Raw genomic sequence first — 26,216 nt, 5'->3', positions numbered from 1 at the left:
AAGGCTGTTAAACTTGTGTCACTTAAAGTATTCATTACTCAAAATAATAATAAATGTTACATTAAGAATCAACTTCTGGATATTTCAAAAACCAGAAATTATCAAGTTAGTAATTTCACAAATGACCATCTTAATAATATACTTCCCTCTTCTTTCGATATTTTCTTTCATTAATAATGAAAAAATTGAAAAATATGAAATAATGAAAATGAAAAAAAAATTAAAAATATGAAAAATGAAATAATGAAAAATATTACTATGATCTCCATAGTCATAATGCAAGGGGAGCTCTGAATCTAGTGCATCAATTTTGAAATACGACTAGAGCTTCTTTTTGCTCTCTTTGGAGCAAAAACTTTGCTCCCTGCGTATGGGATATAATTCCAGCTATGTGGAATCCTTCAAGGCTGCAGCGAAAAAAACTTTCCTTGCAAAAGAATTGCAATTATGTCTGTGTTTTATATAAGTAGAATGGTTGTTGTATATATGTTAATTGAGTAGTATTGCCATGAAGAATAATATAAAATGGTGTTTTTAGAATATGTAGAATAGAAGACTCCCAGAATAGAAGAAGTAGAATAGAAGAAGGTTGCCAACAAGCCCTTTCTGGGTTTCTTAGCAGGTACTACAAAAATATTCTGAATATATTTGTCCAAAAAATTGCCTTATTTATCTTATCTAAAAAAAAGTGATTCAGCAACAAACAGATTGCATGACTTAGTTGTGACAGTGTGATTTGTTGAAGAATGTTATGTAAAAGCCAAGTCCCTAACTCGTTGAAAAATGAGGACCCAGTAACCTAATTAAATAAAATGAATAAAAAGAAAATGAGGCAACTCAACGTGGTTCAGTTGTAATAATAATTGCTTCTTTTTATCTGAAGAAAGAAGTTCTTAACCCAGTGAAGTACAAAGCTAAAGATTAAGAAAAGGGAGCAAAATAATTTTGAATAATGTTTTATTCAGTAGCCAAAAGAACGGTATAATGTTTTTTTTTTGCCAAAGATATTTAGGAATTATTTAATCATGATTAGTCCCTAACTCTTTGAAAAATGAGCACCCAGTAACCTAATTAAATATAATTAATACATGAAAATGAGGCAACTCAACATGGTTCAGTTGTAACAATAATTGCTTCTCTTTTTTTTCTAAGGAAAGAAATCCTTAAACCAGTGAAGTACAAAGCTGAAGATTGAGAAAAGAGAGCAAGATACTTTTTAAGAATTTTTTATTCAGTAGCCAGAAGAATGATATAATGTTTTTTTTTTGGCCAAAGATATTCAGGAATTATTTAATCATGATTAGTCCCTAACTTGTTGAAAAACGAGCACCCACTAGCTTAATTAAATAAAATGAATACAATAAAATGAGGCAACTCAACATGGTTCAGTTGTAACAAAAATTGCTTCTCTTTTTTTTCTAAGGAAAGAAATCCTTAACCCAGTGATGTACAAAGCTAAAGATTAAGAAAAAAGAGCAAGATAATTTTTAAGAATTTTTTATTCAGTAGCCAGGAGAATGGTATAATGAATTTTTTGCCAAAGATATTTAGGAATTATTTAATCATGATTAGTCCCTAACTTGTTGAAAAACGAGCACCCAGTAACCTAATTAAATAAAATGAATACAATAAAATGAGGCAACTCAACGTGGTTCAGTTGTAACAAAAATTGCTTCTCTTTTTTTTTTAAGGAAAGAAATCCTTAACCCAGTGAAGTACAAAGCTAAAGATTAAGAAAAGAGAGCAAGATACTTTTGAAGAATTTTTTATTCAGTAGCCAGAAGAATGGTATAATGTATTTTTTGGCCAAAGATATTTAGGAATTATTTAATCATGATTAGTCCCTAACTTATTGAAAAACGAGCACCCAGTAACCTAATTAAATAAAATTAATACAAGAAAATGAGGCAACTCAACATGGTTCAGTTGTAACAATAATTGCTTCTCTTTTCTTTATAAGGAAATAAATCCTTAACCCAGTGAAGTAAAAAGCTGAAGATTGAGAAAAGAGAGCAAGATACTTTTTAAGAATTTTTTATTCAGTAGCCAGAAGAATGGTATAATGTTTTTTTTGCCAAAGATATTTAGGAATTATTTAATCATGATCAGTCCCTAACTCGTTGAAGAATGAGCCCCCACTAACCTAATTAAATAAAATGAATACAAGAAAATGAGGCAACTCAACATGGTTCAGTTGTAACAATAATTGCTTCTCTTTTCTTTATAAGGAAATAAATCCTTAACCCAGTGAAGTACAAAGCTGAAGATTGAGAAAAGAGAGCAAGATACTTTTTAAGAATTTTTTATTCAGTAGCCAGAAGAATGGTATAATTTTTTTTTTGCCAAAGATATTTAGGAATTATTTAATCATGATTAGTCCCTAACTCGTTGAAAAACGAGCACCGAGTAACCTAATTAAATAAAATTAATACAATAAAATGAGGCAACTCAACATGGTTCAGTTGTAACAAAAATTGCTTCTCTTTTTTTTTCTAAGGAAAGAAATCCTTAACCCAGTGAAGTACAGAGCTAAAGATTAAGAAAAGAGAGCAAGATACTTTTTAAGAATTTTTTATTCAGTAGCCAGAAGAATGGTATAATGTTGTTTTTGGCCAAAGATATTTAGGAATTATTTAATCATGATTAGTCCCTAACTTGTTGAAAAACGAGCACCCAGTAACCTAATTAAATAAAATTAATACAAGAAAATGAGGCAACTCAACATGGTTCAGTTGTAACAATAATTGTTTCTCTTTTCTTTATAAGGAAATAAATCCTTAACCCAGTGAAGTACAAAGCTGAAGATTGAGAAAAGAGAGCAAGATACTTTTTAAGAATTTTTTATTCAGTAGCCAGAAGAATGGTATAATGTTTTTTTGCCAAAGATATTTAGGAATTATTTAATCATGATTAGTCCCTAACTCGTTGAAAAATGAGCCCCCACTAACCTAATTAAATAAAATGAATACAAGAAAATGAGGCAACTCAACATGGTTCAGTTGTAACAATAATTGCTTCTCTTTTCTTTATAAGGAAATAAATCCTTAACCCAGTGAAGTACAAAGCTGAAGATTGAGAAAAGAGAGCAAGATACTTTTTAAGAATTTTTTATTCAGTAGCCAGAAGAATGGTATAATGTTTTTTTTGGCCAAAGATATTTAGGAATTATTTAATCATGATTAGTCCCTAACTCGTTGAAAAATGAGCCCCCACTAACCTAATTAAATAAAATGAATACAAGAAAATGAGGCAACTCAACATGGTTCAGTTGTAACAATAATTGCTTCTCTTTTCTTTATAAGGAAATAAATCCTTAACCCAGTGAAGTACAAAGCTGAAGATTGAGAAAAGAGAGCAAGATACTTTTTTAGAATTTTTTATTCAGTAGCCAGAGGAATGGTATAATGTTTTTTTTGCCAAAGATATTTAGGAATTATTTAATCATGATTAGTCCCTAACTTGTTGAAAAACGAGCACCGAGTAACCTAATTAAATAAAATTAATACAATAAAATGAAGCAACTCAACATGGTTCAGTTGTAACAAAAATTGCTTCTCTTTTTTTTTCTAAGGAAAGAAATCCTTAACCCAGTGAAGTACAGAGCTAAAGATTAAGAAAAGAGAGCAAGATACTTTTTAAGAATTTTTTATTCAGTAGCCAGAAGAATGGTATAATGTTTTTTTTTGCCAAAGATCTTTAGGAATTATTTAATCATGATTAGTCCCTAACTTGTTGAAAAACGAGCACCCAGTAACCTAATTAAATAAAATTAATACAAGAAAATGAGGCAACTCAACATGGTTCAGTTGTAACAATAATTGTTTCTCTTTTCTTTATAAGGAAATAAATCCTTAACCCAGTGAAGTACAAAGCTTAAGATTGAGAAAAGAGAGCAAGATACTTTTTAAGTTTTTTTTATTCAGTAGCCAGAAGAATGGTATAATGTTTTTTTTTGCCAAAGATATTTAGGAATTATTTAATCATGATTAGTCCCTAACTCGTCGAAAACTGAGCCCCCACTAACCTAATTAAATAAAATGAATACAAGAAAATGAGGCAACTCAACATGGTTCAGTTGTAACAATAATTGCTTCTCTTTTCTTTATAAGGAAATAAATCCTTAACCCAGTGAAGTACAAAGCTGAAGATTGAGAAAAGAGAGCAAGATATTTTTTAAGAATATTTTATTCAGTAGCCAGAAGAATGGTATAATGTTTTTTTTGCCAAAGATATTTAGGAATTATTTAATCCTGATTAGTCCCTAACTCGTTGAAAAATGAGCCCCCAGTAACCTAATTAAATACAATGAATACAAAAAAATGAGGCAACTCAACATGGTTCAGTTGTAACAATAATTGCTTCTCTTTTTTTCTAAGGAAAGAAATCCTTAACCCAGTGAAGTACAAAGCTAAAGATTAAGAAAAGAGAGCAAGATACGTTTTAAGAGTTTTTTATTCAGTAGCCAGAAGAATGGTATAATGTATTTTTTTCCAAAGATATTTAGGTATTATTTAATCATGATTAGTCCCTAACTTGTTGAAAAACGAGCACCCAGCAACCTAATTAAATAAAATGAATACAATAAAATGAGGCAACTCAACATGGTTCAGTTGTAACAATAATTGCTTCTCTTTTTTTTCTAAGGAAAGAAATCATTAACACAGTGAAGTAAAAAGCTTAAGATTTAGAAAAAAGAGCAAGATACTTTTTAAGAATTTTTTATTCAGTAGCCATAAGAATGGTATAATGTTTTTTTTGCCAAAGATATTTAGGAATTATTTAATCATGATCAGTCCCTAACTAGTTGAAAAATGAGCACCCAGTAACCTAATTAAATAAAATGAATACAAGAAAATGAGGCAACTCAACATGGTTCAGTTGTAACAATAATTGCTTCTCTTTTTTTTCTAAGGAAAGAAATCCTTATCCCAGTGAAGTACAAAGCTAAAGATTAAAAAAAGAGAGCAAGATACTTTTTAAGAATTTTTTATTCATTAGCCAGAAGAATGGTATCATGTTTTTTTTGGCCAAAGATATTTAGGAATTATTTAATCATGATTAGTCCCTAACTCGTTGAAAAATGAGCCCCCAGTAACCTAATTAAATAAAATGAATACAAGAAAATGAGGCAACTCAACATGGTTCAGTTGTAACAATAATTGCTTCTCTTTTTTTCTAAGGAAAGAAATCCTTAACCCAGTGAAGTACAAAGCTAAAGATTAAGAAAAGAGAGCAAGATACTTTTTAAGAATTTTTTATTCAGTAGCCAGAAGAATGGTATAATGTTTTTTTTGGCCAAAGATATTTAGGAATTATTTAATCATGATTAGTCCCTAACTCGTTGAAAAATGAGCCCCCACTAACCTAATTAAATAAAATGAATACAAGAAAATGAGGCACCTCAACATGGTTCAGTTGTAACAATAATTGCTTCTCTTTTCTTTATAAGGAAATAAATCCTTAACCCAGTGAAGTACAAAGCTGAAGATTGAGAAAAGAGAGCAAGATACTTGTTTAGAATTTTTTATTCAGTAGCCAGAGGAATGGTATAATGTTTTTTTTGCCAAAGATATTTAGGAATTATTTAATCATGATTAGTCCCTAACTTGTTGAAAAACGAGCACCGAGTAACCTAATTAAATAAAATTAATACAATAAAATGAGGCAACTCAACATGGTTCAGTTGTAACAAAAATTGCTTCTCTTTTTTTTTCTAAGGAAAGAAATCCTTAACCCAGTGAAGTACAGAGCTAAAGATTAAGAAAAGAGAGCAAGATACTTTTTAAGAATTTTTTATTCAGTAGCCAGAAGAATGGTTTAATTTTTTTTTTGGCCAAAGATATTTAGGAATTATTTAATCATGATTAGTCCCTAACTTGTTGAAAAACGAGCACCCAGTAACCTAATTAAATAAAATTAATACAAGAAAATGAGGCAACTCAACATGGTTCAGTTGTAACAATAATTGTTTCTCTTTTCTTTATAAGGAAATAAATCCTTAACCCAGTGAAGTACAAAGCTGAAGATTGAGAAAAGAGAGCAAGATACTTTTTAAGTTTTTTTTATTCAGTAGCCAGAAGAATGGTATAATGTTTTTTTTTGCCAAAGATATTTAGGAATTATTTAATCATGATTAGTCCCTAACTCGTCGAAAACTGAGCCCCCACTAACCTAATTAAATAAAATGAATACAAGAAAATGAGGCAACTCAACATGGTTCAGTTGTAACAATAATTGCTTCTCTTTTCTTTATAAGGAAATAAATCCTTAACCCAGTGAAGTACAAAGCTGAAGATTGAGAAAAGAGAGCAAGATATTTTTTAAGAATATTTTATTCAGTAGCCAGAAGAATGGTATAATGTTTTTTTTGCCAAAGATATTTAGGAATTATTTAATCCTGATTAGTCCCTAACTCGTTGAAAAATGAGCCCCCAGTAACCTAATTAAATACAATGAATACAAAAAAATGAGGCAACTCAACATGGTTCAGTTGTAACAATAATTGCTTCTCTTTTTTTCTAAGGAAAGAAATCCTTAACCCAGTGAAGTACAAAGCTAAAGATTAAGAAAAGAGAGCAAGATACGTTTTAAGAGTTTTTTATTCAGTAGCCAGAAGAATGGTATAATGTATTTTTTTCCAAAGATATTTAGGTATTATTTAATCATGATTAGTCCCTAACTTGTTGAAAAACGAGCACCCAGCAACCTAATTAAATAAAATGAATACAATAAAATGAGGCAACTCAACATGGTTCAGTTGTAACAATAATTGCTTCTCTCTTTTTTCTAAGGAAAGAAATCATTAACACAGTGAAGTAAAAAGCTGAAGATTTAGAAAAGAGAGCAAGATACTTTTTAAGAATTTTTTATTCAGTAGCCAGAAGAATGGTATAATGTTTTTTTTGCCAAAGATATTTAGGAATTATTTAATCATGATCAGTCCCTAACTCGTTGAAAAAAGAGCACCCAGTAACCTAATTAAATACAATGAGTACAATAAAATGAGGCAACTCAACATGGTTCAGTTGTAACAAAAATTGCTTCTCTTTTTTTTTCTAAGCAAAGAAATCCTTAACCCAGTGAAGTACAAAGCTAAAGATTGAGAAAAGAGAGCAAGATACTTTTTAAGAATTTTTTATTCAGTAGCCAGAAGAATGGTATAATGTTTTTTTTGCCAAAGATATTTAGGAATTATTTAATCATGATCAGTCCCTAACTCTTTGAAAAATGAGCACCCAGTAACCTAATTAAATAAAATGAATACAATAAAATGAGGCAACTCAACATGGTTCAGTTGTAACAATAATTGCTTCTCTTTTTTTTCTAAGGAAAGAAATCCTTATCCCAGTGAAGTACAAAGCTAAAGATTAAAAAAAGAGAGCAAGATACTTTTTAAGAATTTTTTATTCATTAGCCAGAAGAATGGTATCATGTTTTTTTTGGCCAAAGTTATTTAGGAATTATTTAATCATGATTAGTCCCTAACTCGTTGAAAAATGAGCCCCCAGTAACCTAATTAAATAAAATGAATACAAGAAAATGAGGCAACTCAACATGGTTCAGTTGTAACAATAATTGCTTCTCTTTTTTTCTAAGGATAGAAATCCTTAACCCAGTGAAGTACAAAGCTAAAGATTAAGAAAAGAGAGCAATATACTTTTTAAGAATTTTTTATTCAGTAGCCAGACGAATGGTATAATGTATTTTTTTCCAAAGATATTTAGGTATTATTTAATAATGATTAGTCCCTAACTTGTTGAAAAACGAGCACCCAGTAACCTAATTAAATAACATGAATACAATAAAATGAGGCAACTCAACATGGTTCAGTTGTAACAATAATTGCTTCTCTTTTTTTTCTAAGGAAATAAATCCTTAACACAGTGAAGTACAAAGCTGAAGATTGAGAAAAGAGAGCAAGATACTTTTTAAGAATTTTTTATTCAGTAGCCAGAAGAATGGTATAATGTATTTTTTTCCAAAGATATTTAGGTATTATTTAATAATGATTAGTCCCTAACTTGTTGAAAAACGAGCACCCAGTAACCTAATTAAATAAAATGAATACAATAAAATGAGGCAACTCAACATGGTTCAGTTGTAACAATAATTGCTTCTCTTTTTTTTCTAAGGAAAGAAATCCTCAACACAGTGAAGTACAAAGCTGAAGATTGAGAAAAGAGAGCATGATACTTTTTAAGAATTGTTTATTCAGTAGCCAGAAGAATGGTATAATGTATTTTTTGCCAAAGATATTTAGGAATTATTTAATCATGATTAGTCCCTAACTTGTTGAAAAACGAGCACCCAGTAACCTAATTAAATACATTGAGTACAATAAAATGAGGCAACTCAACATGGTTCAGTTGTAACAATTATTGCTTCTCTTTTTTTTCTAAGGAAAGAAATCCTTAACACAGTGAAGTACAAAGCTGAAGATTGAGAAAAGAGAGCAAGATACTTTTTAAGAATTTTTTATTCAGTAGCCTGAAGAATGGTATAATGTATTTTTTTCCAAAGATATTTAGTAATTATTAAATCATGATTAGTCCCTAACTTGTTGAAAAACGAGCACCCAGTAACCTAATTAAATAAAATGAATACAATAAAATGAGGCAACTCAACATGGTTCAGTTGTAACAATAATTGCTTCTCTTTTTTTCTAAGGAAAGAAATCCTTAACACAGCGAAGTACAAAGCTGAAGATTGAGAAAAGAGAGCAAGATACTTTTTAAGAATTTTTTATTCAGTAGCCAGAAGAATGGTATAATGTATTTTTTTCCAAAGATATTTAGGAATTATTTAATAATGATTAGTCCCTAACTTGTTGAAAAACGAGCACCCAGTAACCTAATTAAATAAAATGAATACAATAAAATGAGGCAACTCAACATGGTTCAGTTGTAACAATAATTGCTTCTCTTTTTTTTCTAAGGAAATAAATCCTTAACACAGTGAAGTACAAAGCTGAAGATTGAGAAAAGAGAGCAAGATACTTTTTAAGAATTTTTTATTCAGTAGCCAGAAGAATGGTATAATGTATTTTTTGCCAAAGATATTTAGGAATTATTTAATCATGATTAGTCCCTAACTTGTTGAAAAACGAGCACCCAGTAACCTAATTAAATACATTGAGTACAATAAAATGAGGCAACTCAACATGGTTCAGTTGTAACAAAAATTGCTTCTCTTTTTTTTCTAAGGAAAGAAATCCTTAACCCAGTGAAGTACAAAGCTAAAGATTAAGAAAAGAGAGCAAGATACTTTTTAAGAATTTTTTATTCATTATCCAGAAGAATCGTATCATGTTTTTTTTGGCCAAATATATTTAGGAATTATTTAATCATGATTAGTCCCTAACTCGTTGAAAAATGAGCACCCAGTAACCTAATTAAATAAAATGAATACAAGAAAATGAGGCAACTCAACATGGTTCAGTTGTAACAATAATTGCTTCTCCTTTTTTTCTAAGGAAAGAAATCCTTAACCCAGTGAAGTACAAAGCTGAAGATTGAGAAAAGAGAGCAAGATACTTTTTAATAATTTTTTAAGAATGGTATAATGTTTTTTTTGGCCAAAGATATTTAGGAATTATTTAATCATGATTAGTCCCTAACTTGTTGAAAAATGAGCACCCAGTAACCTAATCAGAGGCAACACTGTAGCGTTGCCTATAGTAAAGGCCATACGGCTCAAATGTTTTATTATTATTTTTTTCCCCAGAGGCACTTCATACGGAAGGGTTCGTCGTAGAAACTTCAAAGGGAGCTCATTCGATTGGAAATCGAGAGTTCTAGTGCCCTTTTTAATAGTCAAAAATGATTGGAGGGCAACTACCCACGCCCATAATTTCCCCAAACACATCCAATCAAAATTATGAGATAGCCATTTTGATCAATGTAGTTGATTTCCAGATAAAAAATATATTTTTGAGGAGGACACTCCCCCACAACCCTCAGGGCAAGGGTTTTAAGTTATACCATGGGGGCATATAAGGTTTTTATAGAAGGTGTTGTCGTAGAAACTTCCAAAAAAGGCTCAATCGATTGGAAATTCAAAAAGCTACTGCCCTTTTTAATAGTCGAAAGTGATTGGGGGGCAACTAGCCCCCCCCCCACGCCTATTATTCCCACAAACGCATCCAATCAAAATTTTAAGATAGCCATTTTGTTTAGCGTAGTTGATTTCCGGATAGAAAATATATTTTTGAGGAGGACATTCCCCCATAACTCTCAGGGCAAGGGTTATAAGTTATGCCCTGGGGGCATATAATGTCTTTATAGAAGGCGTTGTCGTAGGAACTTCAAAACATGCTCATTTGATTGGAAATTAAAGGGATAGTGCCCTTTTTTATAGTCGAAAGTGATTGGAGTGCAACTAGCCCCCCCCCCTCACGCCCATCATTTCCCCAAACACATCCAATCAAAATTTTGAGATAGCCATTTTGTTCAGCGTAGTTGATTTGCGGATAGAAAATACGTTTTTGAGGAGGACACTCCCCCAGAACCTTCAGGGCAAGGATTTTAAGATATGCCCTGGGGGCATATAAGGTTCTTATAGAAGGCGTTGTCGTAGAAACTTCAAAAAGGCTCATTCGATTTGAAATTCAAAGGTTGATTTCCAGATAGAAAATATATTTTTGAGGAGGATACTCCCCAACAACCCTCAGGGTAAGGGTTTTAAGTTATGCCCTTGGGGCATATAAGGTTTTTATAGAAGGTGTTGTCGCAGAAGCTTCAAAAGAGGCTCATTCGATTGAAAATTAAAGAGTTAGTGCCCTTTTTAATAGTCGAAAGTGATTGGAGTTTAACTGCCCCCCCCCCAGGCCCATCATTTCCTCAAACACATCCAATCAAAACTTTGAGATTGCCATTTCGTTCAGCGTAGTTGATTTCCTGATAGAAAATATATTTTTGAGGAGGACACTCCCCCACAACCCTCAGGGCAAGGGCTTTAAGTTATGCCCTGGGGGAATATAAGGTTTTTATAGAAGGCGTTGTCGTAGAAACTTGAAAACAGGCTCATTCGATTGGAAATCAAAGGGCTAGTGCCCTTTTTAATAGTCAAAAGTGATTGGAGTGTAACTAGCCCCCTCCCCCCCCAAGCCCATCATTTTCCCAAACACATCCAATCAAAATTTTTTAGATGGCTATTTTGTTCAGTGTAGTTGATTTCCAGATAGAAAATGTGTTTTTGAGGAGGACACTTCCCCAAAACCCTCAGGGCCAGGATTTTAGGTTATGCCCTGGGGGCATATAAGGTTTTTATAGAAGGCGTTGTCGTAAAAACTTCAAAACAGGCTTATTCGATTGGAAATTAAAGGGCTAGTGCCCTGTTTAATAGTTGAAAATGATTGGAGGACAACTAGCCCCCCCCCCCCCCCACGCCCATGAGTTCCCTAAACACATCCAATCAAAATTTTGAGATAGCCATTTTGTTCAGTGTAGTATATTTCCAAACAGAAAATATTTTTTTGAGGAGGATACTCCCCCTGAACCCTCAGGGCAAGGGTTTTAAGTTATACCCTGGGGGCATATAAGGTTTTTATAGAAGGCGTTGTCGTAGAAACGCTGTCGCGCTCTCGTAGAAAATTAAAGGGCTAGTGCCCTTTTTAATAGTCAAAAGTGATCGGAGTTTAACAAGCCCCCCTCCCCCTCCCCCTTCCATGCCCATCATGCCCCCAAGCCCCTCCAATAAAAATTTTGAGATAGCCATTTTGTTCAGTATAGCTGATTTCCAAACAAAAAATATGTTGTTGAGGAGAGCACACTTCCACAGACCTCAAGACCCGGTTGCTAAATTATACCCTGGGGGCATATAAGGTTTTTATAGAAAGCTTTGTCGTAGAAACTTCAAAACAAGCTCATTTGATTGGAAATTAAAGGGCTAGTGCCCTTTTTAATAGTCGAAAGTGATTGGAGTGCAACTACCACCCCCCCCCCCCCGACGCCCATCATTTCCCCAAACACATCCAATCAAAATTTTCGAGATAGCCATTTTGTTCAGCGTAGTTGTTTTCCAGATAGAAAACATGTTTCTGAGGAGGATACTCCCCCCAACCTTCAGGGCAAGGGTTTTAAGATATGACCTGGGGGAATATAAGGTTTTTATAGAAGGCGTTGTCGCAGAAACTTCAAAACAGGCTCATTCGATTGGAAATTCAAAGGGATAGGGCCGTTTTCAATAGTCGAAAGTGATTTGAGGGCAGCTAACCCCCCTCTCACGCCCAACTTTTCCCCAAACACATCCAATCAAAATTTTGAGATAGCCATTTTATTAAACGTAGTTTTAAATTCTGGAAATTAGGTAATTGAGGATGACAACTGCCCCATAGCCCTCAGGGCAAGAGTTGTAATTTAAGGATTCTCCGAATCCTTCCCATCATTTCTTATGGAAGGGATGCTCGTATTAACTTTGGAGAGGTCTCATTTGACTGAAAATTGAAAGTTTTTTTTCACTTTTTAAGAGTCAAAAGATATTGGAGGGTGACTAGCCCCCCCTCCCCCTCCTCCACGCCCTAAATGCATCAGGTACAAATTTTGAGATAGACATTTTGTTAAAATAGTTCAAAGTTCTGATAACAAAAAACTCCGGTGTCGACACAGCCCGCTAGGGCCCGGGGGTAGGCGTTGTAAGTTATGCCCTGGGGCATAACTTATTAATGGGGGTTTATAACTTATGAGAAGGGGTTTCGTATGGGAAGAAAACGTAGGAAATCTATTATAATTATCCAATTATAAGGTTAAAATACATACTCTGAGGTATATGTAAAACTTCTTTTGCACACAAAATCCTATTAAAGTCAATTCCAAACAGTCATGATTCCTTTGTGTCAGCAAGTTAAATTGTCTAAAACCCCTTATTGGAGCTATTTTTTCAGTCCATTAATTGTTGTTAACCGCTGTCTACAAGTTATGCAACCTTTTATTGTTCATATATAAGGTCTTTATCAAAGACGTAATTGTATAGACTTTAAAAAAAAGCCTCATTCGATTTAAACTGAAAGTTGTAGATCCGTTTTTTAAAGTCAAGAATAATCAGACAGTAAGCACCCCCCCCCCCCTCCATGCCATAAAAACTTGAAACTTTTTGCAATCAAAAAATAACAAAAATTAATTAAAAAAAACTTTCCGAAAAATAAGTTTTTAAAAGAAAAGTAAAGGCCATTTTAAAATTTAGATCAGGATATACAAATATTTTTTAAAATAAAAAATAAAAACGACCAGAAATTACTATTAAAGAATAAATGAAACTCAAAACGAACAGAAATTAAAAAAACAATCAGAGCAAAAAACATACAACAAGTAATAATATAAATGAATAAATAGATCTTAAAGCGAGAAATGCATAGATTGAATATGAAAATCAAGCTTAAAACGAAAACAAATATTTTGCTATTAAAGTATAAATGAAACTTAAAACGAGCAGAAAATAACTAACAATCAATGCGAACAAACAAACAATATATATTAATCTAAATGAATAAATAAATCTTAAAACGAGTGAAACTTAAATTGAATATGCAAATCAAGTTTGAATCGAATAAAAATAACTATAAACAAGAGTTTTAGGCTTCTGCAGTGAGGCGATACCCAAACTCTTGTTTGTAGTTATTTTTATTCGATTCAAACTTGATTTTTATATTCAATTTAAGTTTCACTCGTTTTAGGATTTATTTATTTATCCAGAAGAAAATTAAATTAGTTTTTTGAATTAAATGTTTTTTTTTGTGGGAACTTGAGAGCTAAAGAAATTCAATTTAACAATTCTTCAAAAATCATGCAACTGGAAGAAAAATGTTTTAAGATCTCTAAGGAAATCACACACATTTGCCGGCTTTTTCAAAAATCTGGGCAAATTATTCCAAACATTTGGCCCAATATGACGTATTGAAAATAAAGATTTAGTTCTAACGACTTGAGGTGTCCTCACATTATTAGCATATAAACTTTATCTTTATTAACATTAAGTTGCATAGTTGACAGAATGAGAAGGTGATTCTCCTAGTAAATATCAAATTTGGAGGGTTAACCCCACACACAATTTTCATTCATTAGTTGCAGGAAAATAATACTCGTGTTATATTTATTTTCTGGTACTTGTCTAGAATCCAGTAAGCACGTGAAAATTGTATTGCGAAGATCAGATAGGCATTACACGGAAATTTACATGAGACCCTGTATAAACAAAGGGTGTCTCACTCCGGGTACTATATTTGAACTTTAGTTTTTTTGTGATTTAGGGAGACTAAAAGGTATCTAGGTTGGGTTAAGTTAGGTAACGTATTAAAGAAACTTCACTTTTTGCGTGCTTACCGGATTCTATACAAGTACCTATTTTCTTAATACTTTTTACGCTGAGACGTATGATAAAAAAATTTATTTTAGATGCCCAGTGGACGATAAGATCATCAGTCGATTTAGAGGAACTTGGACAGATTCTGGTTTATATGAAACACAGGTGTTTGCATACATGAAAACTTTCAGATTTACAGGAAGCCCTGCCCTCTATATCGAGTGTGACATCAGAATGTGCCATGGTCAATGTCCGGTAAGTTTTATGGGTAGTATTCTGTTGCATGGCTTCTTTTACGAAAGTAATTTTACGTAACTGAACAATCCACAAAGTTTGATATAATCATATAATTTGTACAATAATTGTTATAATAATTATATAAATTATAGTAAAATAATTTGGTATTACGCTCTTATTCCTTCTTCTTAAAAATGCAAGCCCACAATGAAATAATATTCCATGAAGGAAACACAATAATAATTAAACACAATCATCATTCGATTCCCAATCAACACTCATTCCAAATATAATTATCATTACCGTGACGATTACCATCCCCCCCCCCACTAATAGGGCCAAGTATAGCTGAAGATTATACACAGAATTACAAGAAACCATTATAGTAATGACATGCTAACTTTATAGCATGCAGAATTAGATGGGATAAAATTTAAGTAATCAGATTTTTATTTCCTTTATTTCCAGATTTTTCTAGATTCCAGTTTCCTTTGATTTTCATCCAGATTTTAAAATATTTTTAAATAAAGAGTTTCTTATCATATCACGCATTAAATAATTCTCATTATTTCTCCTTATATAACTATTTTCATTATTCCACAATGATATGAGGCCATATTTCAGGTTAAGAATGAAATGCCTGTTAGCGAAGACATGCGTGGATTCAAACAATGGAAAACAGTGGATAAATATATTATTTAGGGTTACATCCCCCCCCCTCCGGGGGGAGGGGGATTTTCAAAGTAATGACCACTGTATTTGGAAAGAATGTTGTCTGGGGATTGAAAGGTGGCACACTTTTGTTGATATAGCGTTTCCTCCTGGAGAGGAAAGTTAATGTTCTAATTAGTTTTTCTAGTTAGTGTATTATGATTTTAACTTTTGAATATCTCTTTTCCATATACATAAAAATATCAATAATTATTTGCCATTCTAATGTTTGCAGGACTGTTGATTAATTGAAAGGTAGGGGAGGCTATAAGTCTCTCCCCTATTAAAATCTAGTATTATATTTTCCTATTTCTTTCGGTAAAAATTTATGATACTAGTTTAATTACTCTTTATTTAAGTCTTACTCTTTATTTAATTTTTTTTAATCTGTTTCAACTACATATAATTAATTTTTCTTATGAATCTAAATTCAAAATCAAAACGGATCCGAACCCAAAACGCTTCAAACCTAAAACACTAAAATACATTTTCTGTTTTTTCCAAACTTTTTCTTTGATAGATAAGTAAAATGAAAGAAAAAAGCATAAACGTGACTGATAGTAAAAGTTGTCATTTAAATTGTGAAAAAAGATTAACAAATAAAAAGCATTTATCAACAAAATTCAAACATTTGCCCGCTTCTCTTTTAAAATAATTCGTATGACAAATGCATGTGTCGTTGATTAAGGCACATACACAATAATTTTTCTCGGGGTGGGGGAGGGGGGGTAAAAAATAACTTTATTTGATATTTTAAATAAGAAACACCCAGAAATACTAGAAAATTCGGGACTTTTAACCCAAATTAAAAATAATAAAATTAATTATAGATGTTTCGTATTCGTAAAAATAATTCTATGGAAATAACTCGAAAAAATTGGGATTAGGTAAAAGTGATAGTGGTACAAAACAACATAGTTCGATTAGGCTCCTTTTCGAATTCATTGAACGTTTTTAAAAAACAGGTTTTTTTTTTACTTATTTTACTCTAACATGAAAAATACCTCTTTGCTTACTTAAACTCGAAAATTTTCCAAAAATTGTAATTTCCAAATGAAATTGACAGAAATAATCAAGAGGGAGTCTCAAATTGTGTATTTGTTTTAAAATTAATATAAAAAAGATAAACAATGCGAAAATGAACGTTATAATTAATAAAACCTCAGCAACGAAATTACTTTTACAAAAATGAGAAGATCCTCAATTCGCAAGTTTTCGAGAGATATTTAATTTAGCAATGCGCGATTTTCCCTTCTTCTCAAAAATACCAGCCCCAAATGAGAATTTATTGATTTGTAGAGTGAATTGTTCTAAAAATACAAAACTCGTTTTTAATAAATACTCAATGAATAAACAAATTTATAATTTTTTATTATTAAAAAATTCCAGAACCAGGGATGTCATTGGAGAAACGCAAAGGAAATATCGAAGAGATCCGTGGACAGTGTTGCAATCAATAAAACAGTTCCTCTTTCGGACAGGATCAACCTATATCAGGCTTTGCAAGTAATAGCCGAAGAAGAATCAAGCAGAGAGCTAAAATCTGAAGTTGAAGCTGACTCAATATGCTTGACTCCTGTTAAAATAACTTTAATAATGGGTAAGCTTTAATTTTTAATTTTTAATCTGAAGTTGAAGCTGACTCAATATGGTTAAGTCCTTTTGAAGTAACTTCAGCTATGGGTAAGCTTAAATTTTTTATTTTGATTATCAAGTCGAAGCTTACTCAGTATACTTAACTCCTGTAAAAACAATTTTAATATGGGTAATCCGTGAACCAATAAAGTTTAAGTATGAAGTTGAAGCTTAAGTAATGTGCATAAATCCACTTAAATACTAACTATGGGTGAAATTTGAACCTTTTAAGTTTAAAAATGAAGTTGAAGCTTACGCAATGTGCATAGATCCTCTTAAAATAGTAACTATGAGTGAATTTTGAACCGCTTAATTTTAAGTATGAAGTTGAAGCTAACGCAATGTGCATAAATCCTTTTAAAATACTAACTATGGGTAAACTTTGAATCTTTTAAGTTTAAATATAAGTTGAAGCTTACGCAATGTGCATATATCCTCTTAAAATAGTAACTATGGGTAAACTTTGAACTTTTTAAGTTTAAATATGAAGTTGAAGCGTATTCAATATAATCAACTTCTGTTAAATAGCTTAATCTATATGTAAACTTTGGATCTAAAAAGTTTGATTTTGAAGTTGAAACTTACTCATTATACTTAACTGCTGTCCAAATAATTTTAACTATGCGTAAGCTTTGAGTCTGTTAAGTTTAATATGCAGTTAAGGCTTACTCAATGTACTTTACTCCTGTTAAACTAAGTTTAGCTGTAGGTAAACTTTGAATTTGTCAAGTTTAAATCTGAATTTGAGGCTTAGTCTAAATGCTTAACCCCTGCCATGGGTAAGCTTTGCATCTATTAAATTTGAATTTGAAGCTCAGAGAATTTGAACCTTTGTTAATATGCTTAAATTCTATTAAATTACTTTTAACTATGGGTAACTTCAAATCTATTAAGTTCAAATTTGAAGCTTGATTAATATGCTTAACTCATGTTAAAATAACTTTAGCTATGGGTAAAACTTGATTTTATTAAGCTTGAATTTTAAGTTTATAGAATTTGAAGCTTTTTTAATATGCTTAACTCTGTTAAAATAACTTCAGGTATGGGAAAAATTAAAATCTATATTTAGATTTGAAGCTTAGTTAGAGTGCTTGACTTCTGTTAAAAAAAAACTTTAACTATAGGTAAACTTAGAATCTTATGAGTTTAAATTTGAAGTTTAGTTGACCTAACTCCTGTTAATATGTTGCTTAACTCCTGTTGAAGCTTAATTAATATGCTTAGCTCATGTAAAAAAAAATAATAACTATTAGTAAACTTTGAAAATATTATTTTTGAAGTTGAAGTTTAGTCAGTATGTCTAACTCCTGTTAAAATAATTTTAAATCCAGGTAAACTTTGAACCTATCAAGTTTAAATGATAAGAAATTGAGGCAAACTCATGAATTTTAATGAAATTTACTGATAAGATCCACTTTAAAACTTAACACTGATCACTGATAAAGATAATTTAAATTAGACGGTGAAATTCCTGCTACGGAATTATTAGATTCTCAAAATTACCTTTGTTTGCATTTCAAAACACAATATACTTCCTAAATTCACTTAGAAATTTCGTCAAACTATCTTTATTTCAAGTCAAAACCGTGTTTTGGTGCCAGAAGCTGTTACAAAACATTAATTTTTAATTATTCAATTTATTTAATGATGAAATCTGATGAAATTTACTGATAAGATCTACTTTAGGATAATTTTAAATTAGATGGTGAAATTCTTGCTATAGACTTCTTATATTTTCAAATCTTGTGTGTGGGCATTTGATATTGGCATATACTTTTTGAATTTTAGTAGACTTTTAGCCAAGCAGACAAAAAATAACATCAAATTTAACCAATCAGTTTGATTATTTGCCTTCACGGCTCAATGTAGCAACACTGTGCATTTGAAAACACTATACAGCTCTTGAATTTTAGCATTGACTCTAAGTCAATCAATCTTTATTTTTAACCAGAACCGTCTTTTTAGGTGAATATAGATGGTGCATTACTTTAATTTTTTTATATTTAAATTTACTTGCTATAAAATCTGATGGTATTTTCTTTTAAAATCTAGTTTATGAAAATTAAAGATAGATACTTAAATTCTACCTGTGACGTTTTCAAATCCGTAAATCCCAATTCTATCTCTGACATTTTCAAATTCACGAAACCTCATGGTAATAATAATCTGTATTTAAAAGCCTTTTAAAGCCATATACACTTTAAAGACAGATACTGAAGAAAAATTAAACTCCATTTGACATCCTTCCCTTCAGTACAAAATTTCATATACCATTTTAAAGACAGATACTGAAGAAAAATTAAACTCCATTTGACATCCTTCCCTTCAGTACAAAATTTCCTACTGCCACAATATAACGGGGAGACCCAGACCTCATTAGCCAACGAAGCAGCCTAGCTTTTCCTTCTTGTATAATTGATCCCCTTAAATGAGAAAGCTGTTTACACAGAAGGAGGAAATGGCCCAACCCATAATCATTTTTCCCACATCTCAAGCAACTACACCCAACCTCCAGACCTTCATTCATATTCCTTACAACCTTACCATAAATTGGAAGACAATTAGCTCAAATCTGAATCCAAACCCTCAGATATCTAATCGGCAATCCCAGCTTAAAATAAAACTCCTATCCAAAATTATCTTTTACTTCTCTATATAAAGTAAGACTCGGAGATTTATCCACTGCTGATTGCCATAGTTGCACTTCTTGGTCTTCAAATTTTGTACTAAATTACTTGAAGAACTTTTCATGATCTTCTGTGCATTTTCCTTTCTCCCACAAACTTTAAAATCTATTCTCGTCTAATGTCCTTTTGATTTGTGTTGTCCAAGATATTTTGTTACACTGAAGGAGAAGATCGTCATATGCTGCCCGGGCAAGTCTAGTCTGGGGATGTTTGAGGAGTCATAACCAAAATTTGATGATTTGGGTGTATCTTTTCAACTTCAGGTTAAATATACCAAGATCACCTTTTAATACTAACGTGTGTTGTATTCTATAAGCCAAATAATCGTTTATAATATTGAAGTTGAAGGGTTTCTAGTTGCATTGCCGGCTGATACCCCTATATTTCTGATCTGTAATGTAGGATAGGCATTAAATATATATTAGTGGAGGCTTAATTCACTTATTTCTGATGTTAGTGTGTTTCTATCTATTCCAAATAATGCATTTCTTCCTTTCTGTGCCATTGTTGTAATATGACTTGTCCACTTTCCATTTCGACAAAGGATAAAACCTAAATATTTGGCTTTTTCCCACATTTCCAACATTTTCCTATTCAATAAAAGTTGTGGTACTGATTCAAAGTTTTTTTGCTAAAAATTATGATTTGGGAATTCATGACATTCGCCTCTAGTTTCTTCTCTTGCAAATATTTTTCAAGAAGATTCAAGAGAGTCTGTAAGTCATTCTTTGTCTTTGCCAGTAATTTAAAGTCGCCTGCAAATAGTATCATTGATTTATTCAGATTTCCCAGTCGGAGAGTAGGTGCCCATCTTTGTCAGAAATAAAGAACAATATCATTAGTAAACATAGCAAATAATTTTGGCGAAAGTATACTTCCTTGGCGCACGCCCTTTTTCGAGAAAAATGGCAGAGATAATCCCTTCCTAGCAACTTTCACAAAACTTTTATTCAATGAATATATAGATAATAGAATTCATATAAAAGAAATTGGTAGGCCTAGATTTAACAAAACATTAAACAATAAAACAGGGTCTACACTATCAAATACTGATTTCAAATCAATTAAAACCACATATAACTTTCATTTACCTTTACAATATTTTTTTCTACCAGAGCATTAACAACAAAATCTGTCAACTATAGAATAGCCTGGTCTGAACCCACCTTGTTCTTTCTGCAAGATTTTTTTCTTTTCTATCCACATTCCCAGCCTTTTATCTATAATTTTTTCTAGAACTCTTCCAGCACTGTTTAAGAGGCTTATAGGTCTGTAGTCATAATGTGTAGCGGGATTACCTTTCTTATCAATATCATGTATATACACTTGACAGTGTTATACTCTTTTTGACTTTTAATAGACTCTAAGTCTATAAATTTTTTTTATTTAAAAAAAAAGTCTAAGTCTATTCCATCTTTATTTTTTGTCAATGCCATTTTTTGTAGATGTATTCTAAAATTTTAGTATTCTCAGCATCTCCTGTGCGTATATGTTTGCATTTGACATTTTTTGAATTTCTGTAGACTCTAAGTCCAACCGCCTATATTTTTTTGGAAATAATTATAGTTTTAGGTGGAGATAGCTGGTGCATATCCTTAAGCTCTAAGGATTCAGATTTATTTATTGCAAAATTTGATTCCATTTATTTTTTAAATCTACCTTAAAATCAATAAATTTTAATCGAATTTACCTTAAAACATCTTTATTTTTAGTCAAAGCTATGCTTTAAGGTGGATATAGCTGGTGCATGACCTTAATTTCTACGTATTTGAATTTATTTATTGATGAAATCTAATGGAATTTACAGATAAAATCTCCTTTAGGATAACTTTAAATTAGATAGTGAAGTTCCTCCTGTGGAATGTTTAAAATCTTAAAATGTCTTTTGTGTAGGTTTGATAATGCTATATACTTCCCAAATCCAAGTAGACGTTTAGTCACGCTATCATTATCTCCAACATCGTTTACAACATTGTTTTAGGTGCCATTAGCTGTTGCAAAACCTTAATTTAAATATTTAAACTTATTTACTGATAAAATTTACTGATAAGATATACTCTAGAATAATTTTAATTAGATGGTGAAATTCATTCTAAAAATTTGTGTAATTTTCAATCTCCTTTGTTGACGTTTGGGAATGCTATACACTTCCAGTATTTAAGCAGATTTAGTCAAACCATCAAATGAAAACTTTTTTAGTTTTTTTTTTAATATTTCAAGTCAAAACTATGTTTTTACTTAGGTACCGATAGCTTGTACCGATAGGTAAAAGCGGTAATGTTTGAGATGGAGAAGCGTGCAAAGCTGTGATGGCCTCATGTGGCTTGGTGCTGCAGTAAGTTGTTAGTAGTAGTAGATAGCTTGTACTTCACCGTAATTGCTAAATATTTGAACGTGTTTTTTTTTTAGGTCTGATGACTCCACTGCTACATATTTTTTGGGACTGCCTGGGTCCAAACCTTTTTTTAATTAGATCTATCTTGAAATCTCCTTTAGGATAATTTAAAGATAGATGTGGAAATTCTAGTTGTGAAATTTTCATATTCTCAAAATTTCATGGGTGTGTATATTTGACCAATCTGCATATTTTTTGAATTTTGGTAGACTTTAATTCATGCCATCTGTATTTTTAAGTCAAGCCACATTTTTAAGTAGAGGCTGCTGGTACATAACCACAAGCTCTACATATTAAATTTATTGATTGTGAAATCTGGCGTCATTTACTTTTGAAATCTATATTAGGACAATTAAAAGCTAGATGCTGAAATTCTACCTGTGACATTTTAATATTCTCAAAATCTCATGTATGTGCATTTGACAAAGTTTTAGGTAAGGACAGCTGGAGCATTATCTTAATTTCTTCATATTTAATTGTATTGACTAATGAAATCTGATGAAATTTCTGATAACATCTAGTTTAGGATAATTTAAATAAGATGGTAAACTCATGCTACAAAATTATTTGATTCTCACAATCTCCTTTCGGGACATTTGAGAACACCATATGCTTCCTGAATGTTTTCAAAATGTTCTTCAACATCGCCATTTTCTTTTTGATTTTTAGTAGACTTTCAATTCAATGGACAAAAACTGTTGTCAAATTTAGAGTCAGTTTTGCTTATTTGCCTTCACAGTTCTGTCGCAACACTGGCAAATGTGGCAACATTATTTGATTCTCACAATCTCCTTTCGGGACATTTGAGAACACCATATGCTTCCTGAATGTTTTCAAAATGTTCTTCAACATCGCCATTTTCTTTTTGATTTTTAGTAGACTTTCAATTCAATGGACAAAAACTGTTGTCAAATTTAGAGTCAGTTTTGCTTATTTGCCTTCACAGTTCTGTCGCAACACTGGCAAATGTGGCAACATTGGGAAAATATGTTTCTGCCTCTTAGATTATTTCAGTTTCTAGGTATGAATAAATCTAATATGAGTCCAAAGAGTTAAAAATTTTAGGGGTCAAGGGGATGCAAAGAGTATTGTACGTCACCTTCATTGCTAAATATTTAATTTGTGTTTTAGGTTTAATATCTCTACTCCTTCTTGTCTTTGGAACTGCATGTGTCATTTCCTTCATAAGAGCACGTCGCTTCCAAGTACTGCTTAAACTCTCAAATTCAGAGGATTTCTACCGAGCTTACAATCATAGTAACTTTCATAATTTTTCAAAATCTCAGCATAGCTGAATTTATTCCAAACTAGTAAATATTTCCAGTGCCAAGCAACATTCGCTATTTACTACAGCTAGAGTGATATATACATCCCTAGCTTTGTATATATGTTTTAAGCTACGTGCCTACAGAATATTAGTTCATTTTAAAATTCAGCAATATGTAAATTCCAAAAAAATATAAATTAAGCTTAAGGTTCCTCATACTTAGCTTTATGTGTATATTTCAAGGTACGCACCTACAAAATATAAATTTAGCTTTAAAATCAGTAATATTTTAATTCAGAAATATAAGATACCTAACTTTATAAATATATATTGTAGGCAACGCGTCCACAACATAAAACTTCAACCTTAAATTCTGCAAAATATAAATTAAGAAAAATATAAATACAGCTTTAAGCTCATACAAATCTAGATTGATATGAACGTTTAAGCGCTGTGCGCTGGAAGCATAAATTATATTGTACATAAATTATGTATTATGTTAATTACACTATAGTAATTCAGCAATTTGGATATTCAGAAAATCACAAATTCACCTTCGGGCTCATAAATGCCTAACTTCATACATACTTTTTAAGCTACATGCCAATAAAACATAAATTCGTTTTAGATCCAGCAATATATACAGCAATATATAAATTCAGCTTCAAGTCCATGTGTACCAAATTTAATATCCATTTTTGAAGCTAAAAGTCTATAAAAATATAAATTCAGCTTTAAATCGTTACAAATGAATTAGAATATTATAATGTGTAAATCTGTCAATTATAAAGTAAACATTTGGAGTTTTTTTAAATACTACAAAAAATAAAAATATTTCAACTTCACATCTGGAAGCCTTCATATTACTTTGTTCTTTTTTTCCGGCAATAAAAACTTCCGTCCATTTTTTTTTATCTGTGCTTATACTTGTTTTCTCATGTATGCTTTATGCCATTTTTCATGTTTAATGTTTGAATTTTTTTGTTTTATTTAATTTTAGTATTTCCGCCAATGTTCTTTTATTCTTGTAAGTTTGAGAGAGTAGAAAAAGACTGTTTAGTTTAGTGTTAATTTTTTTTACCTGTTTTAATTTCAATTGTCTTAATTTTTGCGCTGTCGAGTCCATATGCCCAAAAGTTGAGTCTATTGAGTCCATATTGTCCTAAAATAGTCAACAATTGTTTTTCTCAACCGATGATCGACTAATTGACCATAATCAATTCCCTCTCCTCACTTAAAGTGCTATTATATTGAGTAAGAACAAGTTTTGTCCCTGATCAGTTTGAAGCTTGCGGCAATACGTTTTTAGGCCAAAACGAACCTAATTTACAGAAAAATTATTCCAGGGCGCAGTCTCCCCCCCCCCCAAAAAAAAATAAAATAAAGGTAACCCAGACAAGGGTAAAAGACCTTTAAATCTCCGTTAATGAATTACAGCTGTTTTTACCGTGAAACTATGAATTTGTTTTCAGCCATTTACAAAGTAAATTGATGCATTTTATTACGAAAAGATAAGTCAGATTCTGTAATTTTACAAAATCTGACTTATGTTTTTTATTTTATAAAGGAATTATTGTTACTGATAGTCATTGTGATTCTCCCTTCCAAACGTTCTCTGCGTCACCTGGCAACCTTATATACCTTACCATATCTGCCTTGCCTGGCAAGTCTTGGTGTTTCGAAGGAATATGTTTAGTTGTAAGCTCCCCTGATTCACAGGAGCTAAGCTTGCAGAGTCAGACCTCATAGCCCCACCCGAAGCCAAAGGATTGGCAACACCCCTAATCTAACATCACTGGATTACAAGTCCAGTGTTTCATCCACTCAGAAACGGTGGCTTTTTAGCCATAGTCACTAGATAATTTCTAAGGGTCATCCCTTATTAATCATAACTTAGAAAAATATCAGTCCGATGCTACCAAAGAGTTATTACAGTGTCAAAAAATTGTTTTGAGTTAAACGTATATTAGAATGTCAAGTTATTGATTTATTTATATCATTTTTTTTAACCTAACGAATTAAAAAAAAAAAGATCATTCATGAGCGCAGGCGTTTCTTCATGAGGGATAAATAAAAAAAAAGTTGTGTTTTTTTTATGAGAAACCAAGATTATTTGATAATTTGAATAAGATGTGTCCAGGAGTTCTAGAAAAAATTGTACTTCCAGCCCAGTGGCAAAATACGAGGACCCTTACAAATGGTGCCAGTGGAAAATTTTTATTGTTCTGGGTTGGGGTGTTTTAATTGTAACTTCCTTGACTTTAGATAACAAATCATAACTTTAACATATAAATAATAATCAATTTCTTATTGATTATTATCAAAAAGATAATAATTAAATAATATTTTATTAAGAAAAATAGCATATCGAAACTATCATAGGGAAGATAAACCTTAGAGACATTCTTATTGCAAAAAGCCTATTGTATTGAGTCCATTCATGAGCACCACCAACAAAATTCCCAGGGGGAGGGGGCCAGTGACACATGGGGATTTTTTACCGAGATTCAAGCTGTAATATTTGCTCTTTTCCTGTTTTGTGCATATTTTGATGCGGGTTTGTTTCCCAGGGGTCAATTGACCCTCCTGGTATCCAACTATCAGCGTCCATGGGTGTATGGAAATTTCGTATGGACATGAAATTTGAAACGACAAAACAACTATAAATATTAAAGCTTATAAACGTAGATTAAATAGAAATAGGTTTCTAATAGAAAAATATAAATTGATTTCCGATCCAAAATTCTAGGTAAGTAGTTTGAAAAACAATAAATAATTGAGTCACTGTATGTGAATTCTTTCCGAAAGCAAAATGGTCGCTATATTGTAATGTCCAGTTTAAAGTGTTGTACTAATAATTTTATCAGTCCTATTATGTCTATTTTGATAATGTGTGTGTAATGCATTATTGTATATAAGGCTGGGGGTGATGGATTCTTGTGTTTTTTCTTGTTTTTTATTGAATTTTATACCATGTTCTGCCAGTTAA

At 31.5% G+C, this 26,216-nt stretch overlaps 2 protein-coding genes across 2 annotated transcripts in view; both read left to right on the top strand.

The window, feature by feature from the left end:
* LOC148939161 (uncharacterized) overlaps positions 1 to 24,590 on the top strand; it is a 105,841-nt gene extending 81,251 nt beyond the window's left edge. Inside the window, exons 9-11 of the mRNA XM_089106756.1 lie at positions 14,388 to 14,550; positions 16,633 to 16,843; positions 23,092 to 24,590. Of these exons, the coding sequence (XP_088962882.1) occupies positions 14,388 to 14,550; positions 16,633 to 16,843; positions 23,092 to 23,255 (538 nt within the window). The 3' untranslated portion in view covers positions 23,256 to 24,590. The remainder of the gene's footprint in view (positions 1 to 14,387; positions 14,551 to 16,632; positions 16,844 to 23,091) is intronic.
* The window catches only part of LOC148939157 (uncharacterized), a 459,905-nt gene that overhangs the window by 360,867 nt on the left and 72,822 nt on the right, over positions 1 to 26,216 (top strand). The window lies entirely within an intron of this gene.

Source organism: Artemia sp. Qi Xiang Cuo, chromosome 21 (assembly GCF_049724085.1).
Source record: "Artemia sp. Qi Xiang Cuo chromosome 21, ASM4972408v1, whole genome shotgun sequence".
In the NCBI taxonomy this organism is placed as follows: domain Eukaryota; kingdom Metazoa; phylum Arthropoda; class Branchiopoda; order Anostraca; family Artemiidae; genus Artemia; species Artemia sp. Qi Xiang Cuo.
The sequence above is the reverse complement of the archived record's forward strand: the minus strand, read 5'-3'. Positions and strand labels throughout refer to the sequence as shown.